This window comes from Vombatus ursinus, unplaced genomic scaffold (assembly GCF_900497805.2).
Source record: "Vombatus ursinus unplaced genomic scaffold, bare-nosed wombat genome assembly UNPS02014832.1, whole genome shotgun sequence".
NCBI lineage: Eukaryota > Metazoa > Chordata > Mammalia > Diprotodontia > Vombatidae > Vombatus > Vombatus ursinus.
The window spans coordinates 19,979,750-20,006,386 of record NW_020954610.1 but is presented as its reverse complement, the minus strand read 5'-3'; the positions used below and the strand labels follow the sequence as shown (position 1 = coordinate 20,006,386).

General features: G+C 37.5%; 1 protein-coding gene across 1 annotated transcript in view; it reads left to right on the top strand.

Moving 5' to 3' along the window:
* The window catches only part of ACO1 (aconitase 1), a 93,792-nt gene that overhangs the window by 10,775 nt on the left and 56,380 nt on the right, over positions 1-26,637 (top strand). The window contains exon 2 of the mRNA XM_027839369.1: positions 25,799-25,917. Coding sequence (XP_027695170.1) covers positions 25,821-25,917 — 97 coding nt within the window. The 5' untranslated portion in view covers positions 25,799-25,820. The remainder of the gene's footprint in view (positions 1-25,798; positions 25,918-26,637) is intronic.

The following is a 26,637-nucleotide window of genomic DNA, read 5'->3' as shown; positions in this document are numbered from 1 at the left end:
GAGCAAGGAATAGTTTACCTGTCAGATCTATGGAGAACAGAAGAATTCATGACCAAACAGGAGATAGAAAACATTACAAAAAGCAAAATAGATAATTTTGATTACATTAAATTGAAAAGTTTTTGCACAAAGCCAATGCAACTAAGATTAGAAGGAAAGTAGAAAATTGGGAAAGAATTTTTGCAACCAGTCTCTCTGATAAGGGCTTCATTTCTAAACTATATAGAGAGTTAAGTCAAATTTATAAGAATACAAGCGATTCCTCAATTGATAAGTGGTCAAAGGATATGAACAGATGAAGAAAATGTAAATGTATATGTAAATGTATAGCCTATATCCGATTGTGCACCGTCTTGGGGAGGGTGGTGTGGAGGAAGGGGGAGAAAAATTTTAAACTCAAAAGCATATGGAAGTGATTATTGATAAATCAAAAGAAATTAATAAAAAAAATTAATTTGATATTAAGAAATTGAGATGGGCAGAACCAAGATGGTGGAGAAAAGGCAGTGACTCACATGAGCTCTCCTGAAAACTCCTCTGAACACTTTTAAATAATGCCATAAAACAATGCCTGGAGTAGCAGAACCCACAAAAGGACAGGGTGAAATAATTTTCCAACCAAAGACAACTTAGAAGGTCAGCAGGAAAGGTCAGCAGGAAAGGTCTGCCCCACCTGGATGAGAGTGGAGCGCAGACCCAGCCCCAGCAAACCAGGAGCGTGGGCCTTTGGAGTTATTGAATCAGCAGTGGCAGTGGCTGTGGCTGCTTCTGGAGCTCTCAGCCCACAGACAGTAAGGGGGTCAAACAACTGGTCAGTAAAAGGTTACAGGGGTCTTTTTGCTAGCCTTGAGGCAGAATTCTCTTGCTTTGCCCATACTCAGATCTAGGTCACATCCTGGGTGGCAGTCCCAGGGCAAGGGGGAGCATTAGCACAGCACAGCTTGTGACCACAGTAGAGCAAGAACCATCTTCACAGTTCCAGGGCAGAAAACAGTGCTTATGTTCACTCACAGACCAGAGCACAGGTCAGGAGAGTAGTAAACACATCTCTGCTTAGATCATACCACTTTGGAAGAACTGAAAACTTACAGGTTCCTAGAAGTACCTCTAAGAACAGCTGCACAAAACCCGTAAAGCTCAGGACAGTGCTCCCTTCACACTGGATGCAGAGCCCTACCTTAACAAAGAGTTAAAAGTCAAGAAATAGGCTGGGAAAATGAGCAAACAACAGAAGAAAAAAAAAGACTCGACTCTGATTATAGAAAGTTACTATGGTGATAAGGAAGATCAAACCACACACTCAGAAGAAGATAACAAAGTCAAAGCTCCTACATCCAAAGCTTTCAAGGAAAATATGAATTGGTCTCAGGCCATGGAAGAGCTCAGAAAGGATTTTGAAAATCAAGTGAGAGAAGTAGAGGAAAAATTGGGAAGAGAAATGAGAGTGATGCAGGAAAGAGCATGAAAAACAAGTCAACAGCTTGGTAAAAGAGACACAAAATAATATTGAAGAAAATAACATCTTAAAAAGCAGACTAGGTCAAATAGTAAAAGAAATACAAACATCAATGAGAAGAATGCCTTGAAAAGCAGAATTAGCCAAATGGAAAAAAAAAGACACAAAAATCTCCTGAAGAAAAAATTTGGAAGCAAGTTTCTCTGATAAGGCCTCATTTCTCAAACATTTAGAGAACCGAGTCAAATTTATAAAAGTAAGAGCCATTCCCCAATAGATAAATGATCAACAGATATGATTGGTTTTCAAATGAAATAATCAAACCTATCTATAGCCATATGAAAAAATGCTCTTAACTCACTATTGATTGGAGAGATGCAAATTAAAACAAGTCTGAGGTACTACCTCATACCTATTAGATTGGCTAATAGGATAGAAAAGGAAAACAACCAGTGTTGGAGGGCATATGTGGAAAGTGAGACATTAATGCAATGTTGATGTACTTGTAAACTGATTCAATCATTCTGTAGAGCAATTTGGAACTATGCCCAAGGGCCGTAAAACCCTTTAACTTAGTAATACCACTAATAGGTCTATGTCCATAGAGAGATAAAGAGCAAAAAGGAAAAGGATCTATATGTCCAAAAATATTTATAGCAGCTCTTTTCTGGTGGCGAAGAATTGGAAATTGCTTTTTCAACTGGGGAATGGCTAAAGAAATTGAGGCATGTGATTATGATGGAATACTATTATGCTATAAGAAATGATGAGCAGGATGCTCTCAGAAAAACCTGGAAAGACATATATGAGCTGATGCACAGTGACATGTACTGTGTACAAAGTGACAGCAAAATTGCAAGATGATCAGCCATGAATGACTTAGCTATTCTCAGCAGTACAGTAATCCAAGACAGCTCTAAAGAACCTATGATGAAAAATGCTATCCATCCCCAGAGAAAGAACTGATGGTGTCTGAATACAGATTGAAGCGTACTTTTTTTTTTTTTACTTTATTTTTCTTGAGGGTTTTTTTTGGGGGGGGGGGGAGGTCTATGTTTTCTTTCACAACATGACTAAAATTGAAATATTTTGCATAACTCTCCATGTATAACTTATTTCAAATTGCTTACCTTCTCAATCAGGGCAGTTGGGGAAGGAGGAAGGGAGAGCATTTGGAACTTAAAGTTTTAAAAATTAATGTTAAAAATTGTTTTTACATGTAACTGGGGCAAAATAAAATACTAAAGAAATTTGAAAAAAAAAGAAATGAGCAAATATAAATTTAAAAATCAAATTCTGACGAATCTCACTGACACTATTGGTCCAACTGTTGAGTTTCATTTCCATTAGCTACATCATTGCTAGGATATAGATAAGTATGGGGATTTAAGGTGACACCAAAGTTTAAAAAAGTGTCCTATAATTTCAAGAAGTAACTTGAGAAAATCTTAGCAAATGATAGTCATTCAGGAAATATTCTTTTCATTACTATTTGAAGTCAGAATGATGCATTAGACAGTGAGACAAAAGGTGATTGAGCTAGAAGTTTGATATGCTGAAACAAACAAACAAAATAACTTCTTTCTGTATCATCTAGGACAGAACTTATTGTTTAAAAAAATTATTGGAAATACTTTTCATTTCTTCAGACACATTGTAGCATAGTGCAAGGGTTCTTAACCTGGGGTCCATGGATAGATTTCAGGGGGTTCATGAATGTTAGATGAAGAAAAATATTATATTTTAATTTTCACTAAACTCTAACTGAAATTTGACATTTCCTTCCATTTTGAATGTAGGCAACAGAATGTTATTCTGATATGGGGTCTGTAGACTTCACCATATTGCCACAGGGTTATGTGATACAAGAAAAGTGAAGAACTCTTGTCATAGTGATGGGTGTTGGACTCGAAGTCAGGAAGCCTGGATTCAATTTCGCCTCTGGCACTTACTAGTTATATAACCATAGTCATAGGCAGGTCGAGTTAAGTCTACAAGTGTTTATTAAGTGCCTAGTAACTGCCAGTCCCTACTCTTAAGGGGAAACACATCATGCAGATAATTATGCATGCACAAATGAGGTATTTACAGAGTAAATTGAAGATAATCAACAGAAAGTAAGTAGTATTATTAAAGAGTATTGGAAAAACCTTTCTTGTAGAATGTGGTATTTTAGCTGGGACTTGAAGGAAGCTAGAGAGGGCAGTTAGGTGGTGTAGTGGATACATGCTAGCCCTGCAGTCAGGAAGATGTGAATTTAAATCTACCCTCAGACACTTACTAACTTTGTGACCCTGGGCAAGTCACTTAACCCCTATTTACCTTGGTTCCTCAGCTGTAAAATGGAGAAGGAAACATTGGAGATAGGAAATGGCAAACCACTCCAATATGTTTTCCAAGAAAATCCCATGGACAAAGTCCATGGTGTCATATAGAGTCAGACCCAACTGAACAATGACAGGGGAGGGCAGGACTCATTAAATGTCTCTAAACTTAAATTTTTTCATCTTTAAAATGGATGCAATAATACCTCTCTTTACTTTCTTCACTGGGTTTTTTGTGAGGTTCTAAAGAGGTAACATACATAAAGCATGTTACATATTTTGAAATGTTATATAAATATCACTGCCATTATTATTCTCTTACGACGCTGTCTAGGTTGACTAGCCTCCAGCACCTAGCACAGTACCCTGTCTGCAATAGGCACTTAAATATTTGTTGAATTATTCAATGATGTGATTCTTCACTGAATAGTAACATCAAGTACTTACTTATCCTCCACTCCACTATCAAATTGATCTTTCTAAAGCACAGGTCTGACCACATCACCCCTGTACTATTCCCATACCCTATTACTTTCAGGGTCAAATATAAAATCCTTTGTTAAGCATTCTGAACTAGCCCTCTCCTGTCTTTTCAGTCTTCTTATACCTTATTCATCCCCATGTCTCTTAGCTGTTCCTCAAATAAGACACTCCATCTCCCAACTCTGGGTATTTTCACTGTCTGTCCTCAATGCTAGGAATTCTTTCCCTCCTCAATATCATTTGACTTCCGTAACTGATCAGTTATCTAGAAAACTTCCAGACAAAAAGAAGACTTTAAAGCCGTACTTTCTTCACCCTTCTCTTCTCTAATTTCTCCCAGTGAGTATGTACATAATTTTTTTTTTTTTAGTTTGGAATGAAAGGCTATAAAACCCTGAAGAAATTTATAGAATTATTTTGCACTAAGTTCTAAAATATTAAAACTAGGAACATAACTTGAAATTTAAAGTTATACTTCCCTACTCAATAAATTTCAATGATTCCCTGTTACCTCTAGTACTTTGTATAAACTCCTCTGTTTGGCTCTTAAAACCCTGCACAGTCTGCTAGCGCACCTTACTATAATATTATAATATACATTCCTTTCCTTAGCACATAGCACATGCTTAATAAATGCTTGTTAATTGATTGAGGCAAAAGATTTTACCAAAAGGATTTTGGACAGAAGAAAAATATTTGCAAGCATTCTTACAACTTAAATCTGATTTAATACAGTGAAAACATAAGACCAAATCTCATAAGACCTGAACTCCAGTTACAGTTCTGCTATCAACTAGTTATGTGATTTTGATCAAACCACCTAAGTCACTGTGCCTCAATTTCCTCTACTAAAAAATAAGGTAGATTAATGATCTCCAAGACACTTTACGATATGATACTTTATGATACTTTAAGACTTAGATAGTCAGACATTACCTTAAGAAAGGATTTAAATAAATTCATAGACCTGAAACATATTATTTAAGAGGTTATTAGAGATGTTCAGGTTGAATTCCTAGAATTATAGAAGCCCCAAGTTGGAGGAGACCTTAGAGGTTATCAGGTCTAATCTATACCTAAAGTGTGCATGCAATCTGTAGCATCCCCAGCACTTGGTCAGTCCAGCTACTGTTTGAAGTTTGTCTAGTAGCAAGGAATTTGATATCCCCTTAGTCAACCCATTCTACTTTTAGAATAAACTTTTTGGACTTTTAGAGCTAATTAGGGATTTTTTCCCCACTTGGCTTCCAGCTGAAATAGCTGCTTGAACCAGACTATGCCTATCTAACTCCTTAATACCTACTCCAGCAAAACTCAGAAGTCTCACCAGACTGAATAATAATCAATGAATAATAAAGAAATCCAGTGAAAAACTAAAATGATACATTCTATCCCAGAACTGCACAAAAAGTCAGCCAGAAGTCCTGGGTGGTAGGAATAGAACTTCTCCAGTGAAATGAGCTTCTAGGGAAGTGACATACACATCCTGCAAATCTCTATGTCCAGAGGCAATAAGAGTTTAAAAAAGCCCAAATGCCCCCATGCCCAAAACATAACCTCCATTGAAAAGCCTCTTCAGAAAATTTCCAAGTTCCCTGTCATTTAACTAGAATTCTATCTAGGAATTCAACTATGGAAAGAAGAGGGAAAAAAAAAGAACATACTGACTTAAGAGGATGGCAGGATCAAATGGAGATTTCTTTTTAAGAATGAGAGGGGCCTGGGCAATATATTTGTGAGCCACAGAGGAGAAAGTGGATAAGATAGTTTGAAAATTAGGGTGGGGGGGGAAGAATGATCGAGGGATCAAGTTCCCAAAGGAGAAAGGAAGTGAGATCTAAGATCCATTGGGTGCCTGAGGTGGAATAAAGATTGAGGTTATGGGAGCTGGGGAGATTGACAGAACTGGGAGGTCAGAGAATCCAAGAAACATCAATATTTATGCTAGTCTCTGCATATTAGGGCAGAAGTTGAGGTGGACTGTAAGGTATACAGAACTTGAGAGGGAAAACAACCAGGAAATTGGTTTATGATCTAAATGGATGAAGTGAACCTATTCTCTAAGAAGGAAAGGGGGGTGGTAGGGATGTGTGTGACAAAATAAGATCTAGAAATAGGAATGAGGAGTATGCCTGCTTCTCTTCCTAGCTCAGTATGTCTGAGAGAAGGAACTTAGTCCTGGAGAGGGTGTTGTGGAATGCAGTGTCTAATGGAGAAAAAAAATGCAGTGTGAGATGAATAAATTGAAGATAAACAGGAATGTTGTAAATAGAGCCAGAGGGCACAACGGAAGGGGATGGCAGAAGATATGGATTGTGGAGAGATAGGGCTAAAATATATGGGGATGAGAGCTATCAAGGAGAAGGGATTTTCACCTCAGCAGATAGAAACTCTGATTCACAACTATACAAACAGTAGGAAGTGGGGAAATGCCAGTCATAGGAAGGGGAAAACATGAGTTGATCAGATAACTTACTTTCCATGATCCTGTGATGACTGAGTAGAAAGAATGCTGCCATTAGGTTTCATTGCTTGTCATTCCAAACACTGAAGAGGAGGTAGGGGTAACATGGGGATTTATCCAGGTGTCTTGATCAAAACATACTAATGTTCAGGTGCTCCAGGCCAGAATGAACTCACATTTAGCCCTAGCTCTGGAGTTTCATCCTGAAGTACCAGAATGAAGTATATCCAAAAAATGCCTACAGGTAGCTGCAAGCACACTGCTGCCAATTTCTGAGTCTCCCAAACACAGACTTTCTTTGCCATCTTTGGTATATTGGGCCTCAGCATCTTTAATAGATTTGCTCAGGATCTTAAGTGGATGTGGGTTCCCTTTGGCACAAGTATTTGGTATAGTGCCTGTGAGGCTCAGAATCTATAATGGTTGTGAGACCCTCTTTGAATGTTCTTACCCCAAATCACATTTCCAGCTATGAATTTTGGTATTCCATCATGTTTGACTCTTCGTTGGGGTTTTCTTGGCAGAGATACTGGAGTGGTTTACCATTTCCTTCTCCAACTCATTTTACAGATGAGGAAACTGAGGCAAACAGGGTTAAGTGACTTGCCCAGGGTCACATAGCTAGTAAGTATCTGAGGCCAGATTTGAACTCACAAAGACAAGTCTTTCTGACAGCAGGCCTGGCACCCTATCTACTGTATATACCTGCCCCAGATATAAGCTGTATCCAGTAAGACTATTGGTTATTTGCTGAATATCTCTTATACTTTCCTTTGCCAATAAAGTTGCTCAAACTAGAATGGCTTTTTCTCTCTTTTTTTATTTCAAACTATGGACGTGTTCTGCAAAGGCGCAGTTCAAAGGCCATCTTCTTTGTGAAATCTTCTCTCAATGCTTCCAATCCCAAGGGAAGGTTTGATACTGATTATCAACAAACCTCCATAGGACTTATCACATACGCTTTGAGGACAGAAACTATTTAATTTTTTCTTTGTATCCTCAGTCCCTGGTACATAGTACATGCTTAATAAATTGTTTTCTGTTACTGCCTTATGCATATGATTATTTGGTTATGTAGAGATTTTAAAAGATTTGAGAGACATGGTTTAATTGTTTTATTAATAAGGCAGTGTGTTTATTTTTTAAAATTAATTATTTTTTTTATTTTTTATTTTTCCCCAGTTACATGTAAAAAGAAATTTTAACATTCCATTTTTAAAACTTTGAGTTCCAAATTCTCTCCCTTCCCCTCTCCCCAGGTCCCTCATTGAGAAGGCAAGCAATTTGAAATAGGTTATACATGTGTCGTCATGCAGAGCATATCCATAATAGTCACATTATGAAAGAAAACGTAGGGAAAAAAACTCAAGAAAAATAAGGTTTAAAAAAGTATTCAGACACCATTAGTTCTTTCTCTGGGGATGGAAAGCATTTTTCATCATAGGTCCTTCAGAGTTGTCTTGGATTATTATATTGTTGAGAATAGCTAAGTCATTCATAGCTCATCATCTTACAGTATTGCTATTACTTTATACACAGTACATGTCACTTTCTGCTTATCATTTCTTATACTACAATAGTATTCCATCATAATCACATACCACAACTTGTTCAGCCATTCCCCAATTGATGGGCATCCCTTCAATTTCTAGTTCTTTGCCCCCAGAAATGAGCTGATATATATGTGTTGTGTGTGTGTGTAAATATATGTATGTGTGTGTATATGTAAATATATGTTATGTGTGTATATATATGTAAATATATACACATATGTATATATGTACAAATAGGTCCTTTTCCTTTTGCTTTTTATCTCTTTTGAAATATAGACCTAGTAGTTGTATTGCTAGGTCAAAGGGTATGCATGGTTTTATAGCCCTTTGGGCATACTTCCAAATTGCTCTACAGAATGAAACGTTGAATCAGTTCACAATTCCACTAACAGTGCATTAACGTCTCATTTTCCCTACATGCCCTCCAATGTTGGTCATTTTCCTTTTCTTTCTTATTAGCCAATCTAATAGTTATGACGTAGTAATTCAGAACTGTTTTAATTTGCATTTTTCCAATCAATAGTGAGTTCAGAGCATTTTTTCATATGGCTATAGATAGCTTTGATTACTTCATCCAAAAACCAGTCGTATCTGTTGATTATTTATCAATTGGGGAATGGCTCTGATTTATATAAATTTGACTTGGTTCTCTATATGTTTGAGAAATGAAACTTTTATCAAAGAAACTTGCTTCAAAATTTTTTTCACATTTACTATTGCTAACTGTATTTCCCTCTACCATGTTTCCCCCTGTTTATTGTATTCTTTTTATCATTTCATCCTGTCCCTCCTCAAAAGTGTTTTGCTTCTGACTACCCCCTACCCTAGTCTGCCCTTCGTTATATTAACCCTTCCCCCCTTTCTCTTATCCCTTTCCCCTTCTATTTTTCTATAGGGTAAACTAGATTTCTATACCCAATTGAATGTGTATGTTATTCCTTCTTTGAGCCAATTCTGATGAGAATAAGGCTTACCCACTCCCTGTCACCTCTCAATCTTCCCTTCCACTGTAAAAACTTTTTCTTGCCTCTTTTGTGTGAGATAATTTACCCCTCTTCTACCTCTTCCTTTCTCTTTCCCTCAGTATATTCCTCTAAACACCTAAATTTTATTTTTTTTTAGATATCCTTTTATATTCAACTTACTCCTGTACCCTCTGTTTATATAGATTCCTTCCAACTACTCTAATAATGAGAAAGGTCTTATGAGTTACAAATATCAGGTTTTTTTCCCATCGTTTGTTCGTTTCCCCAACTAATTATTTGACTTTTTAACTCTTTGGTATGGTAGGGGTCTGCTTCCAGTGTGGAGGGTGTACTGTCCCAAATACAGGGGGTTTGTGCAGCTGTTTTCAGATATACTTCCAGGGACCTATAAGTTTTCAGTTCTTCCAAGGTGGTATGATCTAAGGAGAGGTGTTTACTCCTCTCCTGGCCTGTGCTCTGGTCTGTGAGTGACCACAAGCACTATTTTCTGTCCTGGAACTGTGAGGAGGGTTCCCTCTACACTGTTTTCACAAGCTCTGCTATGCCAGTGCTCCTCTTTGCCCCAGCTGCAACCCAGATCCAAGTATGGGCAAAGCAACAGAATCCTGACTCAGTGCCAGCAAAGAGTCCTCTGTAATCTCTTTCTGATCAGTTGTTCAATTCCCTTACTGTCTGTGGACTGAGAGTTCCAGAAGCAGCCACTGCCATCACTGTGGGGCTGTGCTGGTGCCAGGGCTAGATTGCACTCTTCTCTCACCCAGGTCTGACAGACCTTTCCTACTGACATTCTAAGTTCTCTTTGGCATCTATGGGTTAAGAAGTCTGGAAACTGCCACTGCTGCTAGTGATTCAGCCCCCTAAGGCCTACTTGGGGTTTTCTGGGGCACAGTCTGTGGTAAACACCTCTCCTTAGTTCATACCACCTTGAAAGGATTGAAAATCTACAGGTCCCTAGAAGGACCAGGAGACAAAAAAAATTGAAGAAAATAACGCCTTAAAAAACAGACTAGGCCAAATGGTAAAAGAGCTCCAAAAAGCCAATGAGGAGAAGAATGCCTTAAAAAGCAGAATTGGCCAGATGGAAAAGGAGGTCCAAAAATTCACTAAAGAAAATAATTCCTTAAAAATTAAAATTGAGCAAATGAAAGCTAATGACTTTATGAGAAATCAAGAAACAGTAAAACAAAACCAAAAGAATGAAAAAATAGAAGACAATGTGAAATATCTCATTGGAAAAACAACTGACCTGAAAAATAGATCCAGGAGAGAGAATTTAAAAATTATTGGACTGTCGGAAAGCCATGATCAAAAAAAGAGCCTAGACATCATCTTTCAAGAAATTATCAAGGAAAACTGCCCTGATGTTCTAAAACCAGAGGGTAAAATAGAAATGGAAAGAATCTATTGATTACCTCCTGAAAAGAGATCCCAAAAAGAAAACTCTTAGGAGTATTATAGCCAAATTCCAGAGTTCCCAGGTCAAGGAGAAAAATTGCAAGCAGCCAGAAAGAAACCATTCAAGTATTGTGGAAACACAATCAGGAAAACGTAAGATTTAATAGCTTCTACATTAAGGGATCAAAGGGCTTGGAATATGATGTTCTGGAGGTCAAAGGAGCTAGAATTAAAACCAAGAATCACCTCCCCAGCAAAACTGAGCATAGTCTTTCAGGGGAAAAAAATGGACATTCAGTGATGTAGAGGAATTTAATGCATTCTTGAGAAAAAACCAGAGCTAAATAGAAAAATTGACCTTCAAATACAAGACTCAAGAGAAGCATGAAAAGGTAAACAGGAAAGAGAAATCATAAGGGACTTATTAAAGTTGAACAGTTTACATTCCTGTATGGAAAGATGATATTTGTAACTCATGAGACCTTTCTCAGTATTAGGGTAATTGGAGGAAATAGATATAGAAAGAGGGCACAGGGTGAGTTGAATATAAAGGGGTGATATCTAAAAAATAAAATTAAGTGGTGAGAGAGGAATGTACTTGGAAAAGGAGAAAGGGAGAGCTAGAATGGAGTAAATTATCTCACATTAAAGAGGCAAGAAAAAGCTTTTACAGTGGAGGGGAAGGGGGAAGTGAGAGGGAATGAGTGAACCTTACTCTCATCAGATTTGACTTAAAGAGGGAATAATATACACACTCAACCGCATGTGGAGATCTATCTTACCCTTCAGGAAAGTAGCAGGAAAGGAAATAAGGGGGGATGATAGAAGGGAGGGCAGATGGAGGGAGGGGGTAATCAGAAGCAAACACTTTTGAGAAGGACAGGGTCAAAGGAGAGAATAGAATAAATGGAGGGGTAGGATAGGATAGGGTGAAGCTAAATATAATTAGTCTTTCACATTGTGAGTATTATGAAACTGTTTTGCATGACTACACATGTATAACCTATATTGAATTGCTTGCCTTCTCAGTGAGGGTACTTGGGGAAGGAAGAAGGGAGAGAATTTGGAACTCAAAGTTTTAAAACCTAATGTTAAAAATTGTTTTTACATGTAACTGGGAAATAAGATACACAGGGAATGGGGCATAGAAATCTGTCTTACCCTATAGGAAAATAGAAGGGGAAGGGAATAAGAGAAGGGAGTGGGGGTGTGATAGAAGGGAGGGCAGATTGGGGGAAGGGGTAATGAGAATGCATGCCATCTTGGGGTGGGGAGCGAGGAGAGATAGGGAGAAACATTGGAACTCAAAATCTTGTGGAAGTGAATGTTGAAAACTAAGATAAATAAACCAAGAATTAAAAAAAGATAAAATATTCATGTTGTAGAATACTATATATGTATTTTATGCCATTTCTGAGTTTCTAAACTTTTTCTGTGTGATCTGCTGGCCTTCACATGTTGTCTATGGCTTCAGCAAAACTCCTAAAAAAACTGCCATTTAATTTCTTATGCTGACCCACAATATGTCAAAACTGCAATGGGGAAAGTTGCAGTGTGGATGGAATAACTGTAACCATTCTTTTTTCTAAAATGGGATTGTAGTGAAAAAAAGGCTAGCAACAATGCTCTTCAGCCCAGAACCACACCTCCCTTGGAACCACAGAATATTTGAGCTGGAAGGAATCTTTAGTGATCATCACCCTCACTTTTACAAATAAGATAACTGAGACCCAGAAAAGTTAATTGACTTGCTTTATCACTCATGCAGTTAGTAGAAGAGTCACGATGAAAACCTACATTTCCTAATTTCGAGGGCTTGTTTCTTTTTTATACTATACTGTCTCTTTTTTTTTTTTGGCTTTTTGGTGAGGCAGTCAGGGTTAAGTGACTTGCCCAAGGTCACACAGCTAGTAAGTGTCAAGTGTCTGAGGCTGGATTTGAACTCGGGTCCTCCTGACTCCAAGGCCGTAGTTCTATCCACTGCGCCACCTAGCTGCCCCTATACTCTTTTAATCTTCCATTTAATTAATAAACAGAGGTATTTCCAGCTGTCTATATGAAACCCCAAATCTTTTCACTTTTCAGGTGCAGACAAGTATAGAGAATTAGAATTGGTACAGAAGAAGCCCAGTGAGTTAGTTTGACTTCTGAGCCCTCCTCCCTAAAGCTGTGCATTTTTTACCTCCCTCAGGTGATTCCATAGAAGGTGATTTTGTACCCTTGTTGTTGTTTCAGTCATATCTGAATCTCTGGGGTTTTCTTGGCAAAGATACTGGAGTGGTTTGCAATTTCCTTCTCCAGCTTATTTTGCAGATGTGGAAACCAAGGGAAGTGGGGCTAAATGACTTCTCCAGGGTCACACAGCTACTAAGTATCTGAGGTCAGATTTGGACTCATGAAAAGAAGTCTTCCTGACTTCAGGCCTGGCACTCTAAACAGTGTGCTACCTAGTTGCCCATGCTTATACCCTTCTCACCTTCTAATTGCAAGAGGGTAAAGTATAACTCTGGAAGAGCAGTGGGGTGGGAAACGATAAAAGAACACACCATCAATTGGAGCTTTAGAAACAAATTGATGAAGAAGTTATCAGGATAGTACATGATGATTTATAATTTAAGCAGTTCTCTATGTTTGGAATTTCTGCATATTAAACTTGAAATTCCAAGGCATACTTGATGTATCTGTTAATTTGAATAAGTTGTCCTTTCTGAAGAGCAAATAGGAAGTTATACCAAACGAAAGGTTAGAAACAAATTGAACATAATATAAATCTAGTCTGGTACAATGGAAAACCACTGTGGCTAGTAGGTTTGCTTTTTGACTTATAGGTTCCCAAAAGCTCATGTTGTGTGCTCAGCACTATACTTGGCACATAGTAGGCACTCAATAGATATTTGTTGACTGACTGACTGAAATTGCTGTCTGTCCTGGACTGGCCTGCCGAAAAAGACAACAGACTCAGTGATAGGGTGGCCTGAGTTCAGACCCTCTACTCTTGTCACTTGACAACTTTGTGATTGTCATTGGACTTCTATATGTTTCATTTTTTTTCTGTAAAATAGATATAGTAACTATTGTATGACTCCACAGGTGGTAGATTGGAAAGCATGTCAGTCTTGGAGTCAGAAGATCTGGATTCAAATCTTGGCTCTGACATTAGTTGTGTGAACAGCTGCAAGTGACTCCTGTGAGTCTTCCATAAAACATGGATGCTAATACGTAACCATTGTTGTACAGGTGCTTTAGGGAATGCTAAATGAAGTATGAAGTAATTGAGCAAGAATGAGGGCGAAGGAGAGCACTGAAAAATGTTTTAAATTTCATTTTTTGTTATATTTTGAGTTTAGAACTATCTCCCTCCCCCCTTCCCTGCCAGCCTTGAACTAGAGAAGGCCAACATTTGACACAGATATGTGTGTGAAATCCTACAGTGGTTTCATATATATCCATATATCAGTTCTTTCTCTGGAGGAGGATAGCATCTTCCTTCCTAGGTCCTTAGTAGTTGATCTGAATATTCATATTGCTCAGAATAGCTTACTCATTCACAGTTACTCTTCAAACAGTATTGCTATTACTGTACATAGCGTTCTCTTGGTTCTGCTCATTTCATGCTTCATTATTTCATGGAAGTCTTTCCATGTTTTTCTAAAATCAACCTGCTCATCATTTCCTTACAGCACATTTATTCCATTGCAATCATACGCAACAATTGAGGCATCCCATCAATTTCCAGTTCTTTGCTACTACAAAGAGAGCTTCTGTAAATATTTTAGAACATAAAGGTTCTTTTCCTTTTCTTCTGATCACTTTGGAAAACAGAGTGGTATTGCTGAGTCAAATGGTATATAGGCAATTTAATAACTCTTTGGGCATAATTTTAGATTGCTCTCAGAAACAGTGGACTCAGTTCACAGTTCCACCAATGGTGTATTAGTGTCCCAATTTTTTCATGTCCTCTCCAACATTTGTCATTTAACCCTTTTTAGCCAATCTAATAGGTATGAGATGGTATTTCAAAACTGTTTTAATTTGCATTTCTCTAATCAATGACTTAGAGCATTTTTTCATATAACTACATAGAGCTTTGATTTCTTTTTCCAAAAACGGCCTCTTCATATCCTTTGACCATTTATCAATCGGGGAATGACTCATGTTCTTATAAATTTGACAAAGTTCTCTATATATTTGAAATATGAGGCCTTTATCCAAGAAATTGCTTATAATAATTTCCCCCCAATTTTCTGCTTTCCTTTTCATCTTTGCTGCATTGGTTTTATTTGTAAAAATCCATTTTAATTTAATGTAATAAAAATCATCTATTTTACATCTCACAGTACTGTCTATCTTTTGTTTGTTCATCAATTCTTCTCTTATCTATAACTCTGATAGGTAATATGTTCCACGTTCTTGTAATTTGCTTGTGATGTCTCCCTTTATGTTTGGGGTCATGTATCCCTTTTGACCTTATCTTTGTAAATGGCATAAGATATTGGTCTATACCTAGTTTTTGCCAGATTGCTCTCCAATTTTCCCAACAATTTTTATCACATAGTGAATTCCTATTTCAAAAGCTTAAATCTTTACATTTATCAAACACAAAGTTTCTATATCATTTGCCACTGTATATTGTACATCTGCCCTATTCCACTGATGTACCTTTCTGTGTCTTAGCTAGTACCAGATAGTTTTGATAATTACTGCCTTATAATAATACAGTTTAAAATGTGGTACTGCTAGATCTTCCTTTACATTTTTTCTATTAATACTATTAGTTCCTTTGATAATTCCTTTGCTCTTCCAAATGAGTTTTGTTATTTATATAGCCCCATAAAATAATTTTTTGATAATTTGATTGGCATGGCACCGAATAAATAGATTAATTTAGGTAGAATTGTCATTTTTATTTTATTGTGATATTTATTTTATTGGCCCACCCATGACCAATTAATATTTTTCCAATTATTTAAATATGACTTTATTTGAATGAAAAAGTTTTTATAATTATGTTCATATAGTTCTTGGGTTTGTGTTGGCAGATATATTCCCAGGTATTTTATATTGACTGTGGTTATTTTAAATGAAATAGCTTACTATCTCTTCTTCCAAGGCTTTGTTGGTAAAATGTAGAGATGCTGATGATTTATGTGGGTTTTTTAATATCATGCTACTTTGCTAAATTATTAATCATTTTATTAACTTATTAGTTGAATTTCTAGAATTTTCCAAGTATAATGGCATATTATTTGCAAAATAGTTTTATTACCTCATTGCTTATTCTGATTCCTTCAGTTTTTTTCTTCTCACTATTGCTAGCATTTCTAGTACAATATTGAATAATATTGGTGATAATAGGCATCCTTGTTTCACTCCTGATCTAATTGGGAAGGCTTCTAACTTATCCCCATTACAGATAATGCTTGCTGATGGTTTTAGGTAGATGTTTTGTATTTTAAGGAAAAATCCATTTATACCTAAGCTTTCAAGTGTTTTTAATAGGAATGAGTGTTGTATTTTGTCAAAACTTTTTTATGTACTCATTGATATAATCTTATAATTTTTGTTACTTTTGTTGCTGATATAATCAGTTATGTTAATAGTTTTCCTTATGTTGAACCAGTCCTGCATTCTTAGTGTGAATCAGGGGTGGGGAAGCTGTGGCCTTGAAGTCACATATGGCCCTCTAGGTCCTCAAGTGCAAAACTTCACAGAACAAATCCCCTTAGATGGCGCAATGGATAGAGCTGTGGCCTTCAAGTCAGGAGGACCTGAGTTCAAATCTGGCTTCAGACACTTGACACTTAATAGCTGTGTGACCCTGGGCAAGTCACTTAACCCCGATTGCCTCATCAAAAAAAAGAAAAAAGAATAAAAGTATTTATTCTGTAAAACTTGGACTCAGTCAAAAGTCCATACTCAGGGATTTAGAAAGCTCCATGAGGCCTTGAGGCCACAGGTTCCCCACCCTAGTGTAAATTCCACTTGATCACAATATGTAAACTATTATATATTGGTGTAGTCTCCTAGCTAGTATTTTATTTAGATTTTTGCATAAATATTCATTAGTGAAATTGCTCTATAATTTATCTAAGATTCTATTCATCTTCTTGACTTTTATTATTTTTTTTTTGTTAGATTTATTTAGTTCTGAGAGGGAAAGGTTGACGTTCCCCATTATTATTCATTTAACCTTTCCTTTAAAAATTGGATGCTATTGCCTTTGGTCTATATATATTTAGTATTGACACTACTTCATTATGTATGATACCTTTTAACATAATGTAGTTTTCCTGTTTATCCCTTTTAATTAAAACTGTTTTAGCTTTAACTTTGTCTGATCATGATTGTTACCCCATCTTTTTTTACATCAGCTGAAGCATAATAAATTCTACTCTAGCCCTTTATTTTTACTGTAAATGCATTTCTCATTTTTAAATGTGTTTCTTGTAAACAACATCCTGTTGGGTTCTAGTTTATCTGTTCTCTGCTGTCTGCTTCCATTTTATTGGGTAAGTTCATCCCATTCATATTCAAAGTTAGAATTACTAGTTGTGTATATCCCTCCATCTGGTTTTTCTCAGTGTTTATCCTCTCTTTCTCTTTACCTGTCTCTCCTCAGAAACCAATTTACTTTTGACCACTGCCTCTCCAAACCACACACTCTTCTATGAGTCCCTTACTTATCCTATCCTCTTGCCCTCCTATTTTCCTATAAGTTAATAAGACTTTTATACTCTTCTAGTTTTACATTATTCCCTTTTTAACCCAGTTCTGATGAGAATAAGGTTCCTGTATTACCTGCCCTCCATCCCTTCCACCCTTCCACTGTAACAGTTCTTCCATCTACCCTTCTTTTGTAGGAGATAATTTGCTCCATTTTACATCTTCCTTCTCAGTTTTATTTTTTAGGATTATCCCATAATAATCAACTCAACTCCAAGTCTTCTATCTTTGAATTCCTCTAGTAATGATAACATTCTTAAGAGTTACAAATAACATTTTCCCGTAAAACAGGAAGACAGTTTAACTTTATAAAATTTCTTATAATTAGTCTTTCATATTTACCTTCTTAAGCTTCTTCTGATTCTTGTAAGTCAAATTTTCTGTTCAGTTCTGGTCTTTTTCTCAAGAACACCTAGAAGTCATTTAATTCATTTAATATCCATTTGATTATACCTAGCTTTGCTGGGTAGGCTATTCTTGGTTGCAAACCCAGCTCCTTTGCTTTTCAGAATATTGTATTTCATCCCTTTGGTCTTTTAATGTAAAATTCTAAATCTTGTGTTAGTCTGACTGTAGCTGCACAGTATTTAAATTATTTCTTTCTAGTTGCTTGTAATATTTTCTATTTGACCTAGGAGCTTTTAGATTTAGCTATAATATTTCTGTGAGATTTTTTTACTCTTATTTTTCTCCCTAATTTTTTCCTGTGTGTCAAGGAAAGCTTTTATCAAAAGTTCAGTGACTGGGGGATTTTAGAATTTCCTCACATGGATTAGAAGAAACATAAGACAAGGTTCATTCCTCCTTTATTATTGTGTTATCATACCCATTGATGTTGATTGCTCATTTTTTTATTCTGTCCTAGTTTAATGCCCATATTCCTTCTGTATGTCCCAGCTTTTTTCTTTCTTTCTTTTTAATTAACTTGTATATTTTTAGTTTTCAACATTCACTTCCACAAGATTGTGAGTTCCAAATTTTCTCCCCATCTCTCCCCTCCTCCCACCCCAAGACAACATGCATTCTGAATACCCCTTCCCCTAATCTGCCCACCCTCTGAGTTTTTTGCGGTTTGCTCATGTTCCCAGCCAATTACTTGACTTTTAAACTCTTTGTTAAGGTAGGAGTCTGCTTTCAGTGTGGAGGATGTACTGTCCCAAGCTTCAGGGGTTTTGTGCAACTGTTTTCAGAGATACTTTGAGGGACTTGTAAATTTTCAGTTCTTCCAAGGTGATATGATCAAAGGCAAGGTTTTTACTCCTTTCCTGGCCTGTGCTCTCGTCTATGAGTGACCACAAGCACTCTTCTGCCTTGGAACTGTGAGGAGCATTCCCCCTCCACCATCACCAACAGCTCCACCACCAATGCTCCTCCTCACCCCAGGTCTGCAACCCAGATCCAAGCTGCCTCAGCACCAGCAAAGAGATCCCGGCATTCCCCCTCTTAGCTGCTTGATCTCCCCACTGTCTGTGGGCTGAGAGCTCCAAAAGCAGCCGCCGACCTGGGCTGTGCCAGGACTGGGGCTGGACCTTGCTCCTCTCACCCAGGTCCGAGAGACCTTTCCTTCTGACCTTCTAAGTTCTCTTTGGTGTTTGTGGGTTGAGAAGTCTTGAAACCACTACAACTGCTCAGTCTCCTGAGGCCTCTCCAGGTTTGCTGAGACTAGGTCATTGCCTGCATGGCCCAGGTTGTACTGTGCTCCTCTCCCAGCCTGTCACAACAGACCTTTCCCATCAACCATCCAGGTTGTCTTGGGCTAGAAATTTGTTTTACTCTGTCTTTACTCTTGTGGGTTCTGCTGCTATAGAATTTGTTTAGAGCCATTTTTTAACAGGTATTTGGAGGGATTTGGGGGAGAGCTCAAGCAACTCACTGCTTTTACTCTGCCATCTTGGCTCCGTTTTAGTAGTAGTCACAAATGTAAACATGCCAGAATATTTGCCTATAAGAGAATTTGCAGTCAGGGATTATATCTCAGTTGGAGAGAGACTATGTCTTTTACCTAAAGTGAGTAAATTAGTACAATTTTCCACCACTCAGATAACTATATGACCCTGCCTTGCATGTGAGATTGAGGTGGCCTATGGAGATAGATACTTTTTGTCTTATGTTTAACTTCCTTGTACCAAAAAATCCTAGCATATGGGGAGAGGTAAAGGTAAAATAGCTGTTCTGTTGACTTAACCTCAGCCAGATTTCATTCCTTAGGCTGTTAACGTTAATTCTCAACATCTGCATGAGAACAAATCTGTCTTCAAAAACAAATCATTCCATGTTTTAAGTTAAGGAACTAAACTCAGTTGTTTTCCTGGAGTGAAAGAGGCTTTCTACATTCAGAATCCCCACCCACCCTATTCATGCATAAAGATCATTTGTGAGTCAGATGTTTATGAGTTGGGAACTTAGCCTTTATATAATAATGCTTTCTAAGAACTCACTTTCTAAAACTGAAGTCATCACATTGTTTCAGTACTGGATATGTGCCTCTGGAGATGTGGATCACAACATTTTAGAAGTTGTTTCTCTGGTCTTTCAGGATGTGTAGCTATGTGGTAGTTTACTATTGTGTTGACAGGGTAGGGCAGCACAGGAAGATGAATGAATGAATGAGCATTTATTAAACATTTACTATGTGCTAAGCATAGCGAATACAAACTGAAAAAACAAGAGTCTGCTCTCAGAGAGTTCACTTCTACTCGGAGGAGAGAACACATATAAGAGGTTTCAGTTGTGAGTCATAGAAAGGCCCTGTTTTCTTCAGGGTACAACAGCAGTAGACCAAATACATGGTCGTGCATCTTCCTTAATATTATGTCCACCGATAAAAACCATAGTTTATCATTTCACAGTGCCAAAGACTTTGGTAGTAAGAACTCTCTTGGGCGGGTGCTACAAGCTATGGCTACTGAGGAGACAAAGGCTTCAGCTGTTGCAAAAGCAATTGTTAAATTCCTTCTCCATTGGTTGCTGAGGGGTTGGGCTAGGAGCAGGGCTAGTGACCTGTGGATGGGGAAGACATATTTCTGGGGCTCTTAAGCTCAGGGTCCTGGGCTATCTCCATGGGGATCTCAGGGAAGGTGGTGACAGTGGTTTGTCTTATCTGGCACATACTACCTCTTGTCTTTACCTCAGATTACCTGTATACAAAGGACAGCTAGGTGGCGCAGTGGATAGAGTGCTGGCCTCAAACATTAGCTGTGTGACCCTGGGCCAGTCACTTAACCCTGTTTGCTTCAGTTTCCTCATCTGTAAAATGGGCTAGAGAAGGAAATGGGAAACCGCTCCAGTATCTTTACCAAGAAAACCTCAAATAGGGTCACAAAGAGTTGGACACAACTGAAAAATGATTAAACAACAATACCACCTGTACATACATAAGTGTGTCATTTACTTTGGGATTAGGAGGCACTGGCTTGGGTGCTGTGTTTTAGCCACTGAAATAAAATCACAGCACTCTATAAGGACTTGGTGTTTTGTTTTGTTTTTTAGGTATTTTGCTTCTCTGTATTTTGCTCTCTTCAGTTGCAACTTTTTTTAAGTTTTCTTTTTTATTTTTCCTCCTGAGGATGGACAGTTGGTAGTAGCATAGAGATAGAAGAAACTTAGAGGTCATCCAGTCCAACCCTTTCATTTTATATATGAGAAAACTGAATCTCAAGGAGGTTAAATGAGTTGGCCAAAGTTATACAAGTAGTGGTAGATCCAGGATTTGCACCCAGATCTTCTGACTTCATATCCAGCATTCTTTTCACTGTATCAAATGAGAAACAAAAGCTCAGTTTTTGCTTTTGGTGGTGGTGGTAGTGGTGGTGAGAATAGTGTTGCTCCTTTTCTTGTTTGCCATTTATTTACAAGTATGATTGGCTTCATCAATATGAAGGAACTAAGTGATGCGGGGTGATATACTTTTTCAAATTCCTAAGCACAATCATCAGTGAATAGTCAAGTAAATATGTGAGATTGATCATATCCCAAAAGGGACAGGAGCCACTATAGAAGGATCCCACTTTCCACCTCTGAAATGCAGAATTGCTTTGTTTGGCTTACAAGAATTGGTAGATAATCAGTGGCTTATCACAGAGCCCTTTGATACACTCTTCATGGTGTCAAAAGTATTTAGCATCTGTATATTTGAATCTGTAATGGAAAAAAATATATATATATGTATATATATATATACACATATGGGTCTATTTCCTTTACTGCTTCTGTGGAACTGGTGGCCTATAAGAAAAGCTTAATAATAAAAGATACTGACTAATGGTCATTCTGCTAGGTTAGACTTTGGGGTAAAGGGACTCCTTTAGGATTTAACATCAGGTCTGTGAATAATACAGATTTCCACAAACTGTTCATTAGTTGCATTAGTTGCATTCAAGTTGCCTGAGAAAGTAGTAGATATCCCTTCACAGGCATTCCTTGAGTAGAGGATCTATAGATATTTGTCAGATGTTTTGTAAAAGGGATTTCTCTTCACGTATGGACTGGACTGGATGACTTCAAAGGCCTCATATTGCTTGTAGAGGGTCCTGAATCCATCTTGGCAGTTGTTCAGATATTTTCCATGATTTTGCAAGCCAGATAGGCACTGAAATTGTCCCAATGACAGGCTGATACTTTCTGAAGCTATTTTTTTTTTCCAAGACTGACCAAACAACCACTGCTACTGTATCACAACAAAACCAGCTTGTATCTGCTGGTTTTTACAAGAAACAAATCAAATTTAACTTTGTTGTCTTTTGTTTAACTCTTTCCTCTAAATATCTTCACATGAATTGATTGTCGACTATACAAGTCTGTTACTTTCACCTTGGAGTTGACCTGTTCCTCACTCTTAGCTCAGCATTTGGATTAGTTCTGAATAATGTATTTATAATAATGTTGCCCAAACTAATTTGGCCTTTGACCAGTTTGGGGGTTGAAAGAAATGTTGGAACTCATAAAGACAGTCCAGGAGATCTAAGAATGTGGGATACCCAAAGGATAAATAGGGGTTCTGGAAAATTCCTGTAAAAATAAGGAAATCGAGCCTGCCTTAATGTCCCCCAAATTGCCACACAATGCATTTTTTCACAAGTAATTTTATAGCTAACATTTGAGAGGTGAAAATATCAATAGCATCTAACTTTCTTATTGAACCCCTAATTTTTTTCACTTCCTGTGCCTTCTTATCTGCCAGTCTGAGAAACATGGGTTTATAACTGTTGTAGGTTCTTCATACCACTTTAAAGATAATCGCAGGGGCAGCTAGGTGGTGCAGTGGATAGAGTGGATAGTCAGGAGGACCTGAGTTCAAATGCGGCCTCAGACCAAACACTTGACACTTAGTAGCTTTGTGACCTTGGGCAAGTCACTTAACCCTAATTGCCTTTAAAAAAAGGATAATCACAATAATAATAGCTAGCATTTATATAGCAACTACTGTGTGCTGGGCATTGTGCTAAGCACATTACAAATATTATCTCATTTGATCTTCACGACAATCCTGTGAGGTAGGTGTTATATAAATTACGTTGAAGTAACTGAGGCAGAGGTTAAGTGACTTGTCCAGGATCACAGAGCTAGTAAGTGTCTGAGGTAGGATTTGAACTTGAGTCTTACTGACTCCAGGTCCAGTGCTGTATTCACAGTGCCACCAGCTGCCACCAAGATAATCGATTTTCTTTTCTTTCTTTCTTAAAAATCGTTGCCATTTCCAAATACTCTTCCCTTTCCTCACTAAGAACTCTTTCTTATAAATAAGTACAGTTATGTAAAACAGATTGGCTGAGTCTGAATATATATATGTGTGTGTGTGTGTGTGTATGTTATGCACACTTGTTTTCTGCCACATCTTTGTTGATAGTTGTCTATTACCTTTCCAAAGAAGAAAAAAAAAGTGAATCTGAAAATAGATATGGGAGCCTTCTTTTTTTCTGAGCTCTTAATAGTTTTATTTATATAGTGGTTTTTATGTTTCAATACATAGCACCTATCATTACCTATCATAGAAGTCTACTGAGGTAATAACTAAATACAAGCTATTTGATAAAGTAGATTGAGAGAACTGGCCTCTGAGTCAGGAAGGCCTGGATTAAAAATTCATGCCTTTGACTCATACTGCTTGTATGGCCCTAAGCAAGTCATTTAATCTCTCAGTCCTCTATGTTCCCAAAATGAGAGCCAAGGGGTCTTTTGATGGAGTGATGGCTGTGACCTCAATCCATAGGGAAATGACCTAACCTCAAGGAGTGTGCAATTAGCCAATGTGCAATTAGGGTGAAAATATAGGTCATCTTCTGCTGTGCCCCCATAAGAGGACTTGTGTCCAAAACAACCACACCTGACATTACTCCCCCTCCAACACTCCCTAAATCAGTTCCTCCTCCCTACAGTTCAAATTGCTGGTCTCCCCCATCCCCATTTTCCTTTCTCAGAGGCATCTGCTAGAGACTGTTACGATGTAACTGCTCTCAGGCACTTATAGCAATAGTTTACATAGATATCATTTGGAAAACTTTGTGCCTCCCCAAAAATACCCCTAGAGTGTGACCTCCCCCCCCCCACCAGATCACCTGATGTCTCACAAAGAACAGACTCTGTGCTCCAACACAGAGACTGCTGAGTAGAAGCTGGCCTCCTCCCATTTTTTTGGGGTAGGAAAGAATGTATCACAAGATGAGCTGAATGCCAGGGTTGCAAGAGAATGGCAAATCTTCTTATATTCTTTTTCCCCTAATTATTCCCTTTCCAAGCTTGCCTGTTTTTGTTGGAGACCTCACCATCCTTCTTGTCACTTAAACCTGAGTGTCATAACTTTGACTCATTCTCTCTCATCCCACACATCTAGTGAGTTACCAGAGTTCATCTCTAACCACACCTCTCACATCTGTCACCTTCTTTTTTCTCTCATAGCTACCAGTCTAGTTCAAACCACCATCATTTCTCACCTGGACATTCATAATAGCTTCCTTAATGGTCTCTGCTCAAATCCCTCCCTTCTTCAATTCATCCTCTACATAGCTGCCAAAGTGGTTTTCCATAGATTCAGGTCTGATCCTGTTCCTCCCCTCCCCTACAAACTCCAGTGGCTTCCTGTAGACTTCTAGGATCAAATACTATTTCATCTTTAACTCATTTTTTTAATTTCATTTTTGTACAAGTTTCATAATGTACATAATTATTAATACAGTAGTACTTTGAATAATTTATAAATATACACATGGTGGAGTGCATATTTCAAATAGTTTTTGTTGTTATTGTTGTTTACTGATAGGAATGTGCGGTTTAAAAAAGTGGAGATCTCTCACACAGGCATTTTGCCTACACTAAAAGTTGCAGAGCAGATACTTACTACAGTGCTAAAGGGAGTTAATAGCAGTAAAATCACAAGTCTGATCCTCCCCAACCTTGAAAAAGAGGGAGAGAGAAAGAGAGCAGTTAGGATGTTGTCCTCATTTTACCTTCAAGAAGATTGAAGAACAGAGAGATAAAATTGACTTGCCCAAGATCACAGTCAGTAAACATTTATTAGGTACCTACTACATAGGCACTGTGCTAAGCACTGGGAATACAAAAGAGACAAAAGATAGTCCCTGCCTTCAAGGAGCTCACAATCTAATGGGTAGGGCCAGTTCATGGCAGAAGTAGTGTTGGACAGTAACAGCTACACTGTGCAATGACTAACTTTGACAGAATCAGTTCTTCTCAGCAATGCAAGGATCTAAGACATCTCCAAAAGTCTCATGATGGAAAATGCTGTCCACATCTAGAGAAAGAACTGTGGAGTCTGAATACAGATAGAAGCGTACTATTTGCTCTTTTTTTCTTTTTTATCTTATTTCTTCTTTCTTATGTTTCCTCCTGTTCATTCTAATTCTTCTTTAAAACATGACTAATGTGAAAATTTGTTTAATAGGAGTATATATGCAGAACCTAAAAAAAAAAAGTAATAGTGTTGGAATCCATAGCTCTGACTCCCAGCCCAGTAATTTTTATTCTGTTCAGTTCAACAAATGTTTATTAAGTGCCCACAGTGTTCATGGCCTATTCTATTCTAGATCATGTTGTTATTGTATATCATTGCTCTAAATAAAGCTGTTATGTTATGTAGGCACATTGGTTTTATTGGCATATGTAGGGCAAACAGTAGATGAGAAAAGCCTGTTTCCTCTAAGACTTGTGACAGATTTTAAATGAGGCAGTTGTCCAGAAGATAAAGTTATTTGAATCAAGTGTCTTTTCTGGATTTGTACTAGCATTCCAGATTTCTCAGTTTTAACATAATAACAAGTAAGCAATTTTTGAGTGAATTTATATTACACAGTTAAAGTTAAAAATGACATCGTTGGGTTGTAACTGAGAGGTTAAAAGAAGTGAAAGGTTTTACAAATTGAACTTTGATCATCCCTAACCTCTTTTTTTCTCCCTTGCAGGGACATTTAACTATCTGTAATCATGAGCAACCCTTTTATACACCTTGCTGAGCCCTTGGATCCCAAGGAACCAGAAAAAAAGTTCTTCAATTTGAATAAGTTGGAGGATTCAAGATATGGTAAGGAAACAAAACTGAATATACCTTTTACCAAAAAAAAAGTATCTTGTTTTCATAGCTTTTTTTTTTTAAAGTTATACTGACTCAGGAGGGGAACACAAGAAATTGGAAGGAGTGAGTAGAAATGAAGCATCCTGTTTTGATAGCAGAGCTCAGGATTGATAGCCAAGAAAACTGATTTTTTTTTAAAGCTCTTCCAGTAAACACATAAATGTCCTTGGATAAACCACTTAATTGCCCCACTTAGGCAAATCTCCCTTTTCAATTGACATTTACTCATTATAAGAGGATCATAATATCTCCAGACAATACTTGTACAGTTTTTCCTATAGCAGATAGACCTTTTATTATATAAATAAAAACAAAATCTTGTTTCTTATTAGTATTATTAACTTCATTGGGTCTTCCTATCCAGTATTAGTGATCATTCTGCATAGTGTTAGGGATTTTATTTTTCTTTTAAAGCAGAAATAGATTAATACTTTGCTCTTAATCATAATAATATTAGAGTTTTGTGGGGGTTTTTTTTAAACATTTTTTGATACAGCCTGGAGTTGTAGATAGAAGTCTGGAGCCAGGAAGACCTGGGTTCCAATTTTGCCTCTGACACTGTATATGTGATCCTGGGCAGATCATTTGACCTCTCAGGGACCCAGGCCACTCTCTAACACTTATAAGTTGCAGAACATGTGCAGCTCTGCATTGGAAGAGGGAAGTTCT